General features: G+C 45.8%; 1 protein-coding gene across 1 annotated transcript in view; it reads right to left on the reverse strand.

The window, feature by feature from the left end:
* Positions 1 to 17284, reverse strand: part of RANBP3L (RAN binding protein 3 like) — a 176623-nt gene extending 159339 nt beyond the window's left edge. Inside the window, exons 1-2 of the mRNA XM_078677756.1 lie at positions 17165 to 17284; positions 15747 to 15825 (exon numbers count right to left, since the gene is read on the reverse strand). Coding sequence (XP_078533882.1) covers positions 15747 to 15825; positions 17165 to 17284 — 199 coding nt within the window. The remainder of the gene's footprint in view (positions 1 to 15746; positions 15826 to 17164) is intronic.
* Positions 17285 to 18832: the final 1548 nt, after the last annotated feature.

Below are 18832 nucleotides of genomic sequence, written 5' to 3' on the forward strand. Positions count from 1 at the left end.
TACATGAGACAGAGGATCTTAAAGTCATAGCTTAACCAGGAAGTGGTGAAAGAAGCGACAAGGAGGGGACCCGGTCATGCTTGTGTAGTCCACACACTATTCTTAGAGCCAAAATTGAGATGTTGGAGTTTAGAGATAACGTACTCTGGCGGGCTGAAGCTAAACCGCACAGACCTAGTTTAAATGGAACACAACACAATTCCAGACTACTGAATCGTGCTTAGATGGAGGGATAAAATACATTTTCTTAAACATTTTGAACTGTGGAAAGATAGTGGGCAAAACAGTTTGGATTTGTGAACCAAATGACAGATCCTGGTCGAATAGGATGGCCAAATTCTTGGTAATAGCAACCAGTGCCAGCAAGGAGGCTACTTATAGGAGTAACAGAGCTGAAAACTACTATGAGTAATCTCCCGTGATCAAAAGAAGCTCTGTCTGTCCCCATTTAATCAAAACAAAAATTTAGAGGCAGATCTGGATCACAAAAAGTCTCGCCTTTGGTTAATCAATGGAGTTGACCAATTTTCGGTCAAATTTCGACATGAGATCAGTATATCAAAATGTTGAAGCGAACTGCGATAAGCTATCCCAGAGAGTGAATGTACAAATTGAGCATGATGGGAGAGTGGGGGTGGGTTGAATCCTGAGAGACTCCAGGAAGAACACTCACATTTGGAGAACAGACTGGCGAAAAGAATAATGCACTGGTATGATTGCCTAACCCCCCCCCCCCCCAAAATAAAAAAAACCCACAAGTATGGCAGCAAAGCCAAAAGGCTGACTCATTGCCCTATGCTACATGGAGCAGAAGAAATGTGTCATTGACACAACAGCCCAATGAATAATGAGGAGGGGAAGGCTTAAGACCCAACAACTTAGGATATCATATATTTAATTGTGGTAACATTAAAAGATCTTGGCTGACGCAAGAACAAAAAAAAAGGGAAATTATTGAGCACAATGATCAGTCAGACCTGAAAAGGTTGATAAGGGTGGTGTGGTTGACCATGTCAAACCTATTGAGGGGTCAAGACATAGCAAACCAACAGTCTCTCCCTCATCCCACCGTGCCCTATGCTCCTCAACTGCCACTGGTACAGATTCAATTTTACAGCATAATAGAATACTGTCAGGCCTTCATATAGGAGGTGTTATCATTGGAGATAGTCGGTCAACAGCTTAACCAGATATTTCGCCATCAGTGTGGCAAGAACCAGCAGCAATTTAATGTGGTGGTAGTTTTTTGGAACTGATTAATCAAGGACCGCCTCTTAGTTAATTGAGTAATGAGACCTTCTTTACAAACAGATCGAATATAGGTTTCAAAAGAAAAAAGAGCACAATTTACAAAATGCATACTGACTATTCCACAGACATTTGTCATCCTGATAACACTAGTAGACTCTAAAAAAAAGTCATACAAGCACAAATTTCAATAGATATTTCTTAAAAGTGTCACAGTAGCCAGGATTTATAGAAGCCTATGCATTAAGTTTACATACAATTCATTATCGAAACTTCTAGTTTATATCTTATTGTATATTATAATGGCTTTCTAGCAGAGTAAGGGACTAGGTTGGTAATCAAGCAGTTCATCAACCACACTGGCTGCTTGGTTTTAATCCTAAGCCAGTTCTGATAGGCTATAAATTAGTTGACTCAGACACACAAATTTACCCCTATAGCTCCCCGATTCAGTTATAGCTAGAAGCATCTCAGACCAGCAGATCATGGATGCAGAATTTATAGTTTTTGACTGAATAATTGTCTCACTTTCTAAACCATCTTGAGCATGGTCTGTGGTTCTGTTTTTATCTTAACTTCGCCAGTTGCTTGGCATGGTTAGCTCATAAATGCTCTTTTCACTGGATTTGCAGGTCAGGCCCTTGCTGTTGTTCCCAGATTTAGGCTCAGCCGGATGGGAGGCCGTTCCTTTAGGGTGAGAGCTGCGTCACTTTGGAACACCCTCCCGGTTGAAATTCGGCTGATAGAGGACTTGCTGTCGTTTCGTAGAGCCATAAAAACCTTCCTATTTTAGCCCTTCTGTTTTAGCACTTTTTTGTAGCATTCTGCCTTGTTGTGTTATGACTGCTCCGTGTCTCTGCGCCGGGATGCTCCTTTGCTGGAGTCGCTGTGCGCATAACAAATTGTTATAACATAACATAACATAACATTATGTTCTGATTTATATTTAAACTGAGCAACTGACTCACCACTTCAAGAGCACACATTTATGTTAAGAGAGTAACAATAAAGATCAAAACAAGCCGTTAAAAGAACGGCAAGTTCTTCAACACATTAGTTCAGGAAAAAACAAAGTGCTCCTATATACTTTGACTGCCTAACTTGAACCTCCACTATACTGAAACTGTCCTTAGAGTGGGGGCTTCAATCCAACATCTGATCTTATTGCAAGACAAAGCTTTAGCCAAAGGAAAAAACATACGCAAGAAACACTACTGACCCAACAAAAGTGGTCACAATAGCAAAGCCATTGGGAAACATTAACTGGTTTGGCCAGGAACATTTGAAAGGTGCTTCGGGAAAACAAAGGCCGAATACCGAAACGAGTATGGTCTCTTACCAGCCAATCAGTTATTTTCATAATAACAATGAGTTGAAAATATATTTTCTTAACTACAGCTGTAGTCCAGACAGCTGGCTGAACTGCTGCCAATGAGCTGTTTATGCAATTCACAGACAAAGTCGTTTAAAGGGCGGAAAGGTTTAGAATTGAGCAATATTTACCACAAGTGGTGCCAATAGCACAATCTTCGCATACATATCCTTTAAATTAAAAAAAAAAAGATATAAAATATTTAGGAGCCAAAAGTTACATCAATTACTTCAGTCCAAGTATTTTATTTATGAAGTGTCTCACCTCAGCTTATTTTCGATGAAACACCCGTCCCAAAAGAAAACCCCTTCCCAAAGTTGGAGTTCCCTCCCTTCCCCAAATTCCTTGTCCATCTACTCAAGCAGTACTAAGGTTGGGCAACGTTTTACAGATGAAACTACTGATAAACAACTCTCTATTTATGAGGGTGTCACCAAGCAGTAACAATCAGCATTGAGGCATTCATACTGCATCACATCGAAGAGTAATTAGAGGACACAGAATACACCTTCTGGACCAAAAGCACTTTCAGCAATCCACACTGCCAGCCACCTTGGCCAGCGCTTTACATATACCAAAAGAAACAATGAAGATGAGCACAGCTCCTGTCAACATGTACTCTCAATCGACTGTCATCATAAAATAAGTGGGTGGTGGCTTAAGCAACAGACCTGCTGTAACTATGTCAGACTTCCATAACCCCAAAAATCTGCTCTTGAGACTAACATACCCCTCTAGATTGAACCCAAGGCAGTCGTGGAATGGGGTATTACCCTGTCCTGGAGCCAGGATAACGGTTTTTAAATCCATCAGTTCAATTTTGTTATCAATGGTTCGGAGTCCTTTTGACATGAATAAAAAAGGACGATGTCAGGCCAGTTTTTTCTAACACAAGAAGTCTTGCAATGGCGTCCTCACATTTAGGTGGAAAGGATCCACTTTCCTAGTGCCGCTATAAAGAATCCAAAAAGTGAGAACATCCTCCTGGCTACAGTGAAAATATGGTTAGATTTTGGAAAGATAGACTGGAGGAAGTTGGAGAAACAGGGATTTACACAAGTGCAGACCACGGAAGTGACCCAAACTCTCTGAATATTCCTGTACAGGTTTTGTCTTCAGGTGTAAAGTCTTTAGGGGAACCAAAGAGAATTTCCATGCATGCAGAAAGGCCCCGACAAAGGGTTGGGATGCCAAGAAACATTTAAGGACACTGGATGCACAAGACCAAATATGTCAGATTATCTCCGGGGTATACCCTTAGGAACTGTATCGGTTGCAACTAGGCACCATGTGTGAAAAATGTGAAATCTTTGAAAAACAGTCAGCTGAAAATATCATGTGTTCACTCAATAATAGGAAACCCCTTGTGGGACATCTCTGCTTCTCATGAGACACAATTTCCCACAACATTAGCTTTGAAATCAAAGCCCACTTCCAGACAGTTTGACTACGAAGGTCTATACACTGTAAATGTGACAGGATGATGAAAAGATCCATTCTCTTGTTGGGAACCAACGCTTCATTGTGTACTGGAGTAATTATGGTTGGAAAGGTTGCGGTATATAATACCTCCCCTGAGGGATTCTTTTGGAAAGAGATTTACAAATTATCTGTTTATACAGAGATGGATTCTTAATAAAGAAGCAAAATGAGTAACGCTCATGCGTGTATATATACAGCAAGCACTGTCAAGACCAAAAGGTCTATGCGATGTGCCAACGCATGCAGAAGTAACACATTAGGAGTCAGACACATGGGGGGTGGGGGCAGCAGTACAGAACAGAGATGGGTATAGTTGTAAAGTAGTCCCTCATGCAGGTGAATGCATGCAGCTGGAGGAAGAAGTATGCACTCAACCTCATTAGATGAGAGAAGAATGTTACAAGTCTAGACGTGACTGGACAGTCTCCAGCTGAAAGAGGCAACAGTTAGAGAGGTGGACACTTAGCCCACTATTTATATTGTTATCGAGATGTCTCGTTGACAGCTGTATAGTCAAAACCCAGACTGTAACAAATCTACTTATTAAATGGGGAGGACGGTAGTCTGATACATGGAATTAAGTCAGTAACCTGTTCAGTAGAGGCAAAAGTTTCAATAATTTAAACTGGAGCTCAACCCCTGGTAGTTATGGCAAAGGCTGCAACTGTGTCATTTTAAAGTGTGTAGACGAAATTTAAAAAAATGAAGTAAACAATCCCATGATGGCATAGCACAACTGTCAGAAAGCAATAGTTATCAAAATAAAACCTTTGCCAGGATAAATGATGTTCTTTTTAGCACAAAGCTTTCACAGGACAACCGCTCAAGGTAAGAGGGCATTAAAGGATGTGTAAGAGACCCATACTGGGAAGTAGTGATAGAAATAAATGGCAGGTTAGACCGGAGGATGAGAGGAAGGATGGCAGGAGAGAGGAATTGACTGCATGACGACAACACAGGGAGGAATTGAACTAAAAGGATTTGGAGGATGAGGCAGCAAGGTCAGGAAAACCTGGAAAGAATAAACCTGGAGTCAGATTAAGGAATGAAAATAAGATAGAAACAAGATGGGACAGGTGAATAAAGTGAGACTGTCACCTAAATGGTTCATCTTAAAAGGGGAAACAAGGGTAGGAACACTGCTTCTAGGGGTACATGGGTTGACCACAGAAGTACAGTAAAAGATTTCAAATGAGACAGGTGAATGAGACTATAGAAATAGATTGAGTTAGAGAGCAGAGACTGAGGGCCTCATCACAAAAAGTGAGCACTAGGAGCACTAAGTTTATACTAAGTCTCTGCCACAGTTTTAGTTGACTGGTGTCTTAAGTAGTATAAAAGATGACATAGTGCTATAATACCACCTTGCACAAAAGTTAATGGGTGCTTGTCACGTTAACTTTCAGGGTATGAGCTGCTTTTGGCTGGAAATACAGCAACATTTGTTGACATATTTTTAAAGAAAGCTACACAACATACCAGGTTTTTGTTGCAGTACCCCCACCCCCACACACCCACGTTTTGCCTGGCATCTGGTGCAACTTTGACTGAGAGTGTGCTGGGTTCTGGCTAATTAGGTCCCCAGGACCAGTGTTCTTTCCCTAAACTGTTCCGCAACTGGCATGACTTCAGCCCCCCTGTAAGTCCCCAGTAAACTGTAACCCTGGTACCTAGAGTACTGGGTCTGAATAGGGTCCATTAGGGATGCAGCATGAATTGTGCCACCATGGGGACCTCTCACCAAGATCATGCAAACTGCAATCGCAGGCTGCGTGTCTTGGTGCAGACAAAAGCAAAAAGTCGACATGGCACATAGCCCTGTGTGCCATACCTGCAGACACTGCATGAGATATAGGTAAGACAACCCTACCCCAGGCCTTGCAGCCCAAAGGCAGGGTGCAATATATCCCATGTGTGGACATATCTGCCTGAGCAGATGTGACCCTACAATGTCGAAATCCATTCTGAAACATTGTAAGTGAACAAGGAAGCCATACAGAGTACATGGGGCTTGACACTAGTCACTAATAAGACCCCAGTTCTATGATGACCTCACTGTACGTCTGTAAATCTTAATAAATCTGCACTGATGCCAGAGTCGGATTTATTAATAAATGCACACTGAGGGCACCTTCGAAGTGCCCTCGTAAAACCTACCAAGTTGATTGACTGGTCTCAGCCAGCCTGCCACCACTAGACATGGTTCTGACCCCCTTAGATGAGAGCCTTCGCTCTTGTTGGCCAGGAACAAAGCCTGCTCAAGCGGGATGTGTGAGAAAGTGCCATCTTTCTTGCATTGGTATGCCCCCACTTTTTGCTGAACTGCTGATGTGCTTTGACTGAGTGTGCCCTGGGCTCCTGCCAACCAGGCACCCAGGGTCTGTGTTCCTTCCCTAAAGCTGTGTTGAAACAAAACCCAACTGGCATCTCTGGCCACCTATCAGCCCCTAGTAAATGGTACCCTAGGTACTCAGGGCATGGTGACCAGAGAAGACCCCTAAGGGCTGCAGCACTTATTGTGCCACCCTTAGGGGCCCTGTACCCTGACACCCACACACTGCCCTTGAAGGCTGAGTGTCTAAGTACAGAACTAAACAGAGAGTCGACATGGCACACATCCCTGTGTGACATGCCCACAAACCCCACTGCCCTGGCATACATCAGTCACCCCTCTAGCTGGGTGCCCTATGCTAGTTGTGTGGGCACAGGTGCATGAGCCCTGTGCCCCTACAGTACCCAGGGCCATTCCTGGGCACTGTAAGTGCAGTGCTGCCATTTAAGAGTATATGGTGCTGGGAGGTCGTCATTACGAACTCCACAGCACCATGATGGCTTCACTGAAGACTGAGAATTATGGTATCAAACTGCTCAGCACATTAAACCCGCACTGATGCCAGTGTGAGGTTTAATGTAAAATGCACCAGAGGGCATCTTAGAGATGCCCCCTGAAACCTAACCTACAATCCACGTCTGGACTGAGGGGCTGCCCAGGCTGCCCCACAGCAGACATGTTACTCGACCCCTAGGTGGAGAGCCCCCCCGCTCTCCGGGGCCTGCAACAATGCACATTCTGGGCGAGGTGCTAGGTCTACTCCCCCAGGATGGGCAGGGGGAAGCTTCAAAAGGCATGCCACCTGTGAGCTTCTCAAGACCAATTGCTGTACCCAGCAACAGGCCCCCAACAGTTCTGACCCCAACTCTGGCGGGAAGACTGCCGGGAAACCCTACACCAGCCTGTGCCAACCCCACCCCTCCGGTGGGGGAGGGGAGGTGAAGGACGACCCCGGCTCCGGCCATCTTGAAGATGGGGAGCCCTGCCCAATCACAGCTAGGTTCCTGCCCCCCTCCCACTGGAGAGGAGCAGGCTAGGGGGTGTAACTCACCCCAGGATAGGGACCTATTGGTCCCTGCCCTTGCCCTACCTGTAATGCCCCTAAATTCAGTATTTAGGGGCTCCCTGAACCTTCACTCCTGAGATCCCGATAATAAAAGCAGAAAAAAGATCAAGAAGACGACGAGCCGCCGTGCAGCTGCTCATACAGGACGACACCCACTGACTTGGCCCCAGCCCTACCGGCCTCTCGATCCTGGAACCTGCTCCTGCTTAATCACGGCAACTCCTGCAGACAGCAACCTTGGGACACCCGGAGGACCTGCCTGCCTTGACCCTCTTAAAGCCTGGGACTCCCATAAGCAGAGGCTCTGCTTTAACAACCAACCCCTGGTGCCAGCCAGGAAGCTCAAGACCTGCCTACTCTGCACCCGCCGAGCCCGGCCCGTGCCCGAGTGATCCTCTCTTTGGGGTATCTACCTCTTCTCCAAGATCCCAACTTACCTCTCGAAGTGGTGGTCGCACCTGAAGAATCACCGTCCCCGAGTCTGCAGCCTTTGTTCCCTTTTACCTTTCTCATTGAATAACATTGAGCGCCCGAAGGGCTCAAAAGCACCAGGCACCCAGCCGCCTGAGTGCCTCTGGCAGTGCAACCTTTGGGATGGTGCAATGAGCTAAAAAACGGTGTTGGATCTAGCCCTGATCTCTTGACTGGGTGAGAGTATTCTGCTTAATTCAGAGACTCTGTCCCTCACCACCCCTTGTTGTAAATATTTTTGCCCACCCTAAGCGTGGAAGGGTATACTCAGACATGAGTCCCTTGCTCATTGCACCATCAGGATTCAAGCAAGCCGGGCCGAAGACGGCTGTAATGCCAGAAACCGGTCCCCGGAAGCTTGTTTCCTTCCCAGTGTAAGAATTGGCTTTTGTAGTCTGGTCTGCCCTGTTCCCATGATGCACTGGGCCAGGGACAGACTAATTTGCATACAGCCAGGTTCTGAAACTGGGATGGTGCAATGAGCTAAAAAACTAGCCCTGATCTCTTGACTGGGTGAGAGTATTCTGCTTAATTCAGAGACTCTGTCCCTCACCACCCCTTGTTAACATTTGGCCTAACTACCTCTGCACCCGGCTGCCCCTGTGCTGCTGAGGGTGAACCAACTGTACCTACCTGACCCTGGGGAACCCCTGAGTCTCTGCCCAGAACCTTAACTTCACCAGCCGAGTACTCCCCTGGAAACCGGTAACTCACTTACCTGCCATTGGATAACATTGACTGGTTTGACTCGAAAAATCTTCTAAGTGTGAAATTTTGGAAACTTAACATATTCCTATAAAATCAGCCGAGTAACGAATTCCGAAGTACTCCCCTGTGATCAGGAGAGAAGCCAGTACTGTACCTTGTACCCTGTATTGAACCACAAAAGTAAACCGAACCGGGTTTACCCTTAACCTGTATTTTCTCCATAGGAATCCATTGTCTGCTTTTCTATGAAATTCCTTGTCTACTTTTGAAAACTTGAAATATTCTTTTAAATTCGCACATACTACTGAAACGTAATTACTCACCTGTCGTAAGTCGAGACCCCAGTGCTGGACCTAGGAGCCCAGTACTGGATTATAAAAGTAACGAGAACGTATTTTACAGGCAACCTGAATTTTCTCCCATTGGATAACTTTATCATATATTCGCTGAAAAGTTTCTAAGTGTAAACTTTTAAAATACCTTTTTATTCCTCAAAAATCATTGCAATAACCAAAACGTTTTTACTAAACTGTTTCCAGCTTAGACCCCAGGACTGAATCTAAGATCCAGTCTGGGACTTACAAAAGTAATCTACAAAGTAATCAACTGTAATTGTGTAGAAAAACTCATAGAGCTCAATGCTAAATTGTGTGTAGAACTGTGTTGCCTATTGCAACCCCTGTACCTATTGTGTTTACAAAGTCATTGCCTTTCTGCAAAGCAATAACCTGAGATTACTCCTCACTGAAAAAAGTATATTTTGATACCTGTTTGTTCTAAAACAACTATATCTTTTGATATAAAAACAATTGACCTGGAGTTCAGACCTTGAGTGTGTGAAACCTTTTGCTGAGTGTGTACAACAAATGCTTTACACTGTCCTCTGGTACTGCCTTACTGCTCGACCAAGCTACCCCTTTAGAGAGTAAGGTCAGCCCTGACTTTAACCTCTGTTGTACCTATGGGGTTGGTGGCCTCTATACACACTGCACCTTACTTTGGTCCAGTACATATAGAGCCACTTTCTCACAGGATGGGCATCTCAGAGAAGGAAACTTCAAACGCCCTGCTGTCAATCCTTCTTGTTCTGACCCCACTTTTCGGTGGGAGAACAGGCGGGAAAATTAGCTAGATTAGGAGGCGGGCCCACACCTGGCCAGCACCACCACTAAACTAAGGTGGAGCAGCTGATGTGGACCCCACTTTTTAGAATCTGCCTTCTTGTGTTGGAAACATTTAGCCTATTAGGGTCAGGGTTATGCCCACTTCCCACAGAAAGTGGTCATATAGAGGGTGTAGTCACCCTAAGGTAAGTAGCCCATTGTTTACTATCTGGTACTCCCATTAACACCCCTAAAATTGAGTATTCAGGTGGCACCCCATGAGCCAGACCATCGGATTTGACAGGTCTACAGAAGAAACCGACAGAGAAGAGATGCTAAACTCAAGAACAGAGTGCCTGCTGTGGACTTTTGGCGCAAAAACCTGCCTGCCGCTTCAAGATTTGACCATAGTAGTCAACTGTATAGTCCTGCAACTGTGAGCCATCCGAGAACACCAGAGGAACTCCAGACCTTCACCAATCGCCCAATAACTCCCTTGACGTAGAGAAACTACTCCCCTGAAGTCAGCAGGCACCGAAACCGCAGAGTCCGGCTTAATGACTTGCAGCTCCCCGGTCCGACTGACGCCACAACCGCCCAGGAGGAGGGACTTGCGCTCCGGAAGGTCAACTCTATCTCTCCACCCAGTGTGAAGACACCAGGACCGACCAAAGCCGTGCCATACCAATCCCCAGAGTACCGGACGCCTGCAACCAACACCGATCGTCAGAGTCCTATCAGACTCCAACTGCCCAGGAAGCAAGCACCCGTTGAGGGATGTCAAGACCCTTGAGACCTACTCCACGAGAGGCCCAGCAGTCCTGAAATCGTCTCTAAAAGCTGCTTGCCCCTGATCGTGAAGCCCGCCTTTTCGCACTGAAGCAGGCTGACCAACCTACTCTGCACCCAGCCTGCCCCGCCTAGGTACCAACGAACCTGCTGTGCTCCCGTGCTTCAAAGGGTCTTCTAACCTGAGCTCCCATTTGGGAGGTCTCGGACTTGCCTACAAGTCACCTTTTGTAATCTGTTTCTAGGTGCCCTCTCCCCCTAGCGCACCAGCTACCAATGCCTGCAGCTCTCTTCTCCCAGCCAAATCTGGGACTTTTCCGTAACCACTGGTGGCCTCTTGAATTTTGGTGGGTTAGCAATCCAGAAGGTGAACCCTTAGAACCGTCTATGTTATTTTCTATGCATTTTTGCTATTTTCTGTAATAAAGATACATTGTGTGCAATTGTGCACAACTGTGAACTATTTTCTGAAATATTATAATTTATAAGTAGTTAAGTATTTACCTGTGAACGAAATTCTTGGTGGAAAAATATATTTAAAAAATGTTATTTTTGCAAATTGGCCTTGATTTATTTTTGGAGTGTGCTTCTCATTTAATGCCTCTGAGAGTACAACAAATGCTTAGCACTACCCTCTGATAAGCCTAACTGCTTGCCCACATTACGACAAATAGAGCGTTGGTAGTATCTACTTTTGCCTCATGTCAACCAATCTGGGACTCACTGGACTCTCTACACAGTGGACTTTGTTTTAGTGCTCTATACAGAGAGCCAGCATCCTACAGCAACATAATACAATTTAAACATTTACAGCACAACAAAAATATGCACTAATGTTCTTACCACCTACGGAATCTTTTTTTTATAATAAGGTGGTACCTCTGTATTATTTAGCATTTATATTTAGGGTTAGTTAGTGCAACTGTACACTGCTTGGATGTGCTTTCATCTCCCATTTTTTGTTAGGTCTCGCCTAGACGAAAGCAAAAAGCGAAGCTTTTTGCTGTCTAGCGAGACTACTTATGTCGCCACTTTGCAGGGATTCCGGGGAATGTGGACAGCACAGCAAACTGTCACGAGCGTCTCCTGCTGGAGATTGCACCTCGTGAGCGCGCACGTCGTCACTCACGCATGCGCACAAACAAAGGCATCCACAGACTGCATATACACACGCACCCCCCCTTAAACATACACACGCGCACACAGACAGACAGACGCACGCACAAACACACTCAAACAGACACACACACACGCACGCGTACACCCCACCCCCACTCACCCCTCCTCTCACTCAACTTACCTGTTCTGGCGGTGCACGGCGGCGGCTCCTTCTCCCGGGTGGCGGTAGCGCTTTGCGGGGCTCTCTCACTACATGAGAGCCCCGCCTTACCCATGCGCCCGGCCGCTCTTCACCCGGTCCCCCATCTCGGGACCGGGACTCAATGCGGAGCCTTCGTGGCTCCTCGGGCAGCTCTCTCTCGCTCTCGGCGCGATGGGGCGGGACTTCCGGTTGGGGCCGCGCTGGCATTGGCCGGCTTCCCAACCGCTTCCGGGTCGTCGCGGGCAGCGCGGCGGCCCGGCACAGCCATGATGCGTATGTTTTTTCAGTCGGTGTCGACGCAAGGGTTGCCCGGGGCTGCACAGAGCGGTCCATTGGCCACAGATTGGGGCCATTTGGCGCCTCCGAGAGGCAGTCTGCTCTTGGGTTCGAGAGATGCCTTGGTGCAACGTGCGTCCACTGCAAAGCTCTGTGGCAAGAGTTCCATATATGCGACAACAACACAGTGGGATAATGCACCGCGGGCTGAGATCTCTGCAAATTTCAGCGCATTTTTTCTGATCTCATCAAAGTGGCCAAGGTGGTTAGTGGACCGTTTGCTTTACTTGTTTATTTTGTAACTTGTGTTTCATGTGTTCTGATTCAAGTAATGCTGGTCTGTGCGCACAGCGTACGTTGCCTACAAGTCAAGTGTTCTAGCATGACGATAGCTGTAGGGTTAATGCACCGGTTGCGGAGCTATGTGAATAAAATGTAGCCACAGGTTCCAGTTAGAGTAAAGAAGATTTGTGAGTGAATACGCCATGGCGGTAAATAACCTGCAAATGGCAGATTCCACCCCAGTAACATTACTGTTTCGAAATAATAAGAGCTACAGGGCTCGATGCACTGGATGAGCTAAGATACAGGCCGCAGGTTCAAATACCAGTAAGATAGCGGATGGGGTAAATGCACCTGTAGCAGAGATACTTAAGCAAACCCACAGGTTACAGCTTCATACCAGTAAAATACCTGAATTGATAAATGCACGTGCTGCAGTTGTCTTCAAGCTAACCCGTAGGTCACAAATTACAATTCCAGTAAGCTAGCGGAGGGGATACATGCACCTATAGCAGAGATATTTAAGCTAACCCACAGGTTACAAGTTCCAATGCCAGTAAGATGCCTGAGGGGTAAATGCAGCTGTTGCATTATTCTGTGTGTAACCCACGTCGGGATAACACACCCAGTGAGAATGCTCGGTGAGTTAATGTTTCCACTGCAGAGCTCCGAGTAGTCTTGAGCTATTGACGTTGAAAATAACAATGCCTTTTATTTTCGTTTTAAAAGATAAATAAAAGACATTGTCATTTACAATGCCAATAGCTTAAACTTGTGTAACTGCGAGACCTATTGCATTGCAAATGCTTGTTTTAAATTAATTATTAAATGGGGAAAATAGCAGCTCTTGGTCTGCCGCTTTTAGGTTTTTTCCCAGTGGAAAAAAAAACGCTCGACAGGTAAAATAAAGGCCAGTTGGCAACCGTAGGTTAATTAACCAACAAGTACATGAAATAGCGCCAGTCAAAAATGTTTTGTGATCTGTCCGCAAGAGCCAGGGAGAACGCAAGCACTGCGAGGAGTGTGTTGGTGGAACCAGTCCTCTGATAACCATTTGAGAGAAACTTCAACTAACACGTTCAGCCAATAAAACCTTTCCTTAAAGTTTAAATAAAAATATCACTAAAACTTTTTCATGAGGGAAACGTTGACACAATAACAGATTTTGTATTTTCTAAATATTCTGGTTATCGTTCTGGTGGTGTATACAATACGTTGCCGTGCAAAATAAAGAGAATCCATAGTCTTCGTTCGTGCGACATAAAGAGACTCAACACCTGCCCCATATCCTCCATAGACCGATGTCAGTGGTTCCCAATCTGTGCACCGCGGCACCCTGGTGCGCAATCAAAACTACACAGGGGTGCCGTGAACACACTTTGGGAACCACTATCAAGGCCTTTGACCTCTTCTTCAGAGCTGCACAGCTCTGCTACCAAAGCTGTGAGAGATAATTACTTCAAGAGAAACAACTGAAGCAGCCAATAAATAACTTTTCAATGCACTTCCAAAACGCACACCACGGGCTGCAAAGCGTTATTGCTAAAAGGTGAAAACAATCAGAGCTGCGCACACAAGGGCAGTTAATGAATCCTAACCCTGCCACCTTCACCCCAGCATCAGAACTTAGCAGGCAGGAACATTTGGAAACCCTCTGTTCATTTTTCTGTATTCCTTTTCTCACTCCACGAACAAGAGGCTGAATAGGTCAGACTGCCTGATACGTGCATCTTGCATCAAAATAAGTGTTACAATGCAGGCAGAATTCTTGGCTGCAACAATTGTTTTGAACCAATATTTGCAAAATCTCGTCCTGAAAGGTACGTTGTTTTTCCCCTCACAATACAGGCCTGTCATAAACACGTTTTTTTTAAAAACCAATACCAATTTGTAGATACGTTTTTGGCAGCGCCCTCACTTTTTGTCACAACAGTGAAGACCCATTATATCAAGTTGCTGCTGCAGCCAAGAGATTTAGTGAGTTAAAAACACGACCTTGCAGGCCAATCTGGAAAAGTTCAGTGTTTGACTCAAAAACGACTTTATTATAACTTAAAATCATTATAACCCTCTCAATTAAACACATTTACACGGAGAGGTTTGAAGATAGGATATCAAAAGAAGCAAAAATGCTATTGCACTTATAATGGCAAGATTCAAACAATCACAATTCTGATATTTGGGCCAGTGGTTCCCAAACTTACATTTTAGGCAATTATTCCTATTTTCATGCAAATTCTGATTCAGACGTAAACTCCCCAGAGCCCGAAACTGGCGTAAAGTGGTGTGGAATAAGAGCATGCGGGGAAACTTCTCTGCACAGTTTTCATCATTCCATTCCAAAATGGTGCAGAGAGAAGCTTTCCATGGCACCTTCTGATTCCTGGAGGCATTTGGGCAAGCCCTGTATTTTCAATTAAAATTCTGAGCATATTTGAACATAGCTCTTAAACACAGAATTCATGGTCACTCTGAACAGGAGGTCTGCATGTTTACAACATAAAAAGATTACAGAAATCTGTGGTGATTGATGTGAGCAATCTGAGCTGATTAGTATAAAAAAACCTCAAGGCTCAAATATTGAACATATTCCTAAATAGTTGCTGAAATATGAATATCTTAACATAACTGGAAACTAGTCCCACCATAGTCAGAGCATGCAAGAGATCACTGCTCTTTTTTCCTTCTCTGGAGCAATGTCAGGAAAAGATCAAATACATTTGTGCTGAATATAAAATATCCCATTCTTAACAGAAATCTGTAGGACATTTTGATTTAAACAAAAAAGGCAGTTTATTCCAAACATTAAATATTTCTAGTAAACCAATTCAAAAGGGGGGGGGTCCAACTGTTCCAAGTGGTGGAAAATTAAATCTAGGAGTTGCAAGTATGGTCCAGAAGTAGTGTGGAAGATTTTCAAATCTTTTTCTCTTTTTTACCTTCAATGTTTTGGCATTTTTGAGGAATGGCATGTATAGCGGATAATGTAGTATTTGACACTAGAATGCAGTACAATTTTAAGAGGTCACTGACATGACTTTCCTCAACATCGTTTGGATTTAGGTATCCTCAGTCTTGAACTTTACCAGTTAAATATAAATATTTAATATGATTAAGTAAAGAGTTCAGGTTAATTGCCTACTGTCCATGAATAGTCAGGGTGGTAGACTGTCTATTATTGCCTGCCCTGGCCTGTAAGGTTAACTTTGTTTTGAATGTACTGTGACTAAACCAATAAAAGTACTTTATTAAACAACTGCTATATAGCTATTTATTTGCATCTATGATTATAATACCTTCATGAGCTTCATGGCGATTATTTTCAGGGAGGAAAATGGAAGTTGTCCAGAGGCAGGGCTTACATCCCCTCACCCACTAAAAAAAGTAACATAATGGGGAGCCGCGGCTTATGGCCAAAAGTTCAAGGGAGCAGAGGGTCGAAAAAGTTTGGCAATCACTGATTTATGTTTTCGATTTAGACTTTCCGTTGAATTTATAAATACTGCCTTGTTTAGGGCCACCCTTCACACGCATTAGTGCATTTACAGAGGGGCGTGTTAGGGCGACGTAAAGGTGGAGGGGCGTTGCCCCACTGCTTTCTCACAGTGCAAGAAGCAGAAATATAAAATGGTAAAACTACCATTCTATGTTTCTGCTTCTCACACTGCGAGAAAGCAGAAGTGCCTGGTTGTAGGCGGGTCTGCTGGAAAGCAAGGGAGGCGCGTCTAGCCCACTGTTGTGGGCCCTGTCTGTTTGGCCGGCCCTCTGGGGCCAACCAAAGCAGGCATGCGCACTCTTCCTTTTTCGATGTAGGCTGAATGCAGCTTTCATAGAGAAAATGGCCTCCCATAGGGCGCTGTCCGCACCAATCACAACGTTGACATTGCAGCGCTGTGATTGGAGGAGGGGAGGGAGGCTGCCTGTGGGTGGCTGCTTCATGAGGAGACCTGCGGTAGCAGAAAAACAAGAGTCCCAGGGGAAGCCAAGTTTTATTTTAATTAAACCCCTCGCGCCTCCCCACGTGATTCCCCCACCTGCCCGTCATGCCGGCAGAGACTAGTGCTGTTACTGCCAGATGTCAGTCGGATCCAAAAAGCCGGCTACAAGATTGGGTGAAGTTCACTCTAAAGTAAAACGCAAGCCCCTGAAGCACAAATCTGATTGTGCCTATCACTTTGAATTAACAATGGGTATTAATTGTGACTTTTTGTCAAAGTATTAGCTGATGGCTCTCCATTCTTGAGAACGTTCTCTAGCGGTACTCCTGGTTTCATTACAGGGCAAAATACATGGGAAATAGTCCTAGAAACGTCACAGAAGGTTTCAAATAGCAATGAAAATAAGTGTGTGTGAGACATCATCAGCTCGCTGACAGTTATATAATGTTCCTTACATGTCGAAATGCAGCAAAACCCATTGAATAATGTTTTCTCAATAAAAGATGTCTTCACTTTCAATTCTGGAGTAAAAGTTGATCAATACTTGAGCCAGTCTTGAGTGATAACTTCTTACTAAAGGTGGCTGTACGTTTTTGCCATGAGGAAAGCCGAAGATGATACCGAAATGTTTGCGATTAGATTAGATAATTCTTTCGAGATCTGTGCGAGTAGGGGACATTTTTACCATATGGAACTTTCTTCTAAATTTCCCAAATGCGTTTGGATAGTTTCATGTCCAATACAAATCTTCTGTTCCCACACCGGTCTAAAGTTACCGCACACCAATCTCCATGCTCCAAGGGGAGCTGTGCACCCTGCCAGAGCTGCGTGCTTGGGGCTGCATCTGAAGTTATCATACATCGTACTACATCGACTTCCACGCGGAGGTTTCCCATTACCGCACCACTCTCCAGGCACCGTGCAGACGGGCAGGACTGGGGTGAGCGGCCTCCGACCTCTGCACCGTCGGAGCAGCTGTGACTGGGAAGGTCTCGCACGCGGTTACCCTCACTTCGACCCCGGTAGAGAGCGTAGGAGGGATGCCTGCCCGCACCATGGCCTTCAACGTCCGCACCCTGGTGGCCTGCGCCACGGACACCGAAGTCTTCACTGTGCCCGAAGTTCAGGTAGGCTGGTGGGGCCAGGATCTGGCACAACCACTTACTGGCTCCACCTCACTCGAGTCGAGAGAGAGGCTGCAGTGAGGAACCAATCTCTTTGTGAGGCCTGTTCATGGCTGTGCTCCGATAGGTGCACACTCCAGTCTTTTAGAGACCTCAATCTGTTTGTGTCAGGGGTGTGTGTCTTGCCAGCTTTATACAGGGATCAAAGCTGTCCTCTGGTCGGTGTGTCTCTCCTTGTCTATGTAGGGGTCCCAGTCTGTCTCGTGCCACGTGTGTATGTGTTTCATTAAGTCTATGCTGGGCTCTAGCGGTCCTCCTGTTGGTATGTCTACCATGTTCTAATCAGAGATCCAGACTGCCCCATATCCAGTGTGAGTGTCTCACCAGGGCTGTTCAAATGTTTTCTCTAGTCCATTGCAAGTGTCTCATTCAGTCTGTTCAAATATAGGTCTCAGGTCAGACACGAGGGTCTCACACTGCATAGTCAGACTTTTTTTTTTTAAACCTACCCCATCTCAGGTGTGACTGTCTCACCCAGTCTCTTCTTGGTCCTACCAGTGTCTCACGCCATCCATTCAAATCTCTCTAGTTCCCCCATGTAAGGAGTGAGGCCCCAGATTTTGGAGAAACGGCTGTGCACTATCAGTTGTAGTATCCTGCAAGATATGTTCTAGTGTCCCGCACGAAGTTGTAACGCCAGCCACTCGCTCGAGGGCTGGTCACACTGCACCCCCACACCCATACATCACGGGTGTCATGAGTGACGTCACCCCGCTAATAAAAGGGCCCGGCTGCACGTGCTCGTGGCCAGTTACTACTATACCGACCCTGGTGTCAGTGTCCATCATTGCCGTGATGTGGGCCTGAGGCCCAACATTACATCAGTGACCTGGTCAAGAGGGCATGAAACAGCTGGAACTGGACTAGATATTAAAAGCTGCTTTTAACAGGGGCCCCTTAAATATGTTTGGCCCAGGGCCCCCCAAATCCTTAAGATGTTCCCCCCCCCCCCCCCCCCGGGTTGTCCAGGCTCGCTCGCTGCTGTGCACTCCAACACACATTTTGCGCCTTATTACTTTCAAGTGTCACGAGCCGCCACTGCGAGATCAGATTAGTTCATTATCTTAAAAGGGCCAGCCAGCTTCTTCACGCACGCGCTAGCCACAGGCGCGGATGGATAGTGAGATGAGGCCTCTCCTAGGCCCTGCAGCAGCCCCTCCCCTCGCCCGTGGCTCTGCGCTGCCACAACACCAGCTCTCCCCCTCGCCCCCGGCTCTGCACTGCCACAACACCCGCCCCCGTGCGGTCCATCCACGGGTT

Source organism: Lissotriton helveticus, chromosome 2_1 (assembly GCF_964261635.1).
Source record: "Lissotriton helveticus chromosome 2_1, aLisHel1.1, whole genome shotgun sequence".
NCBI lineage: Eukaryota > Metazoa > Chordata > Amphibia > Caudata > Salamandridae > Lissotriton > Lissotriton helveticus.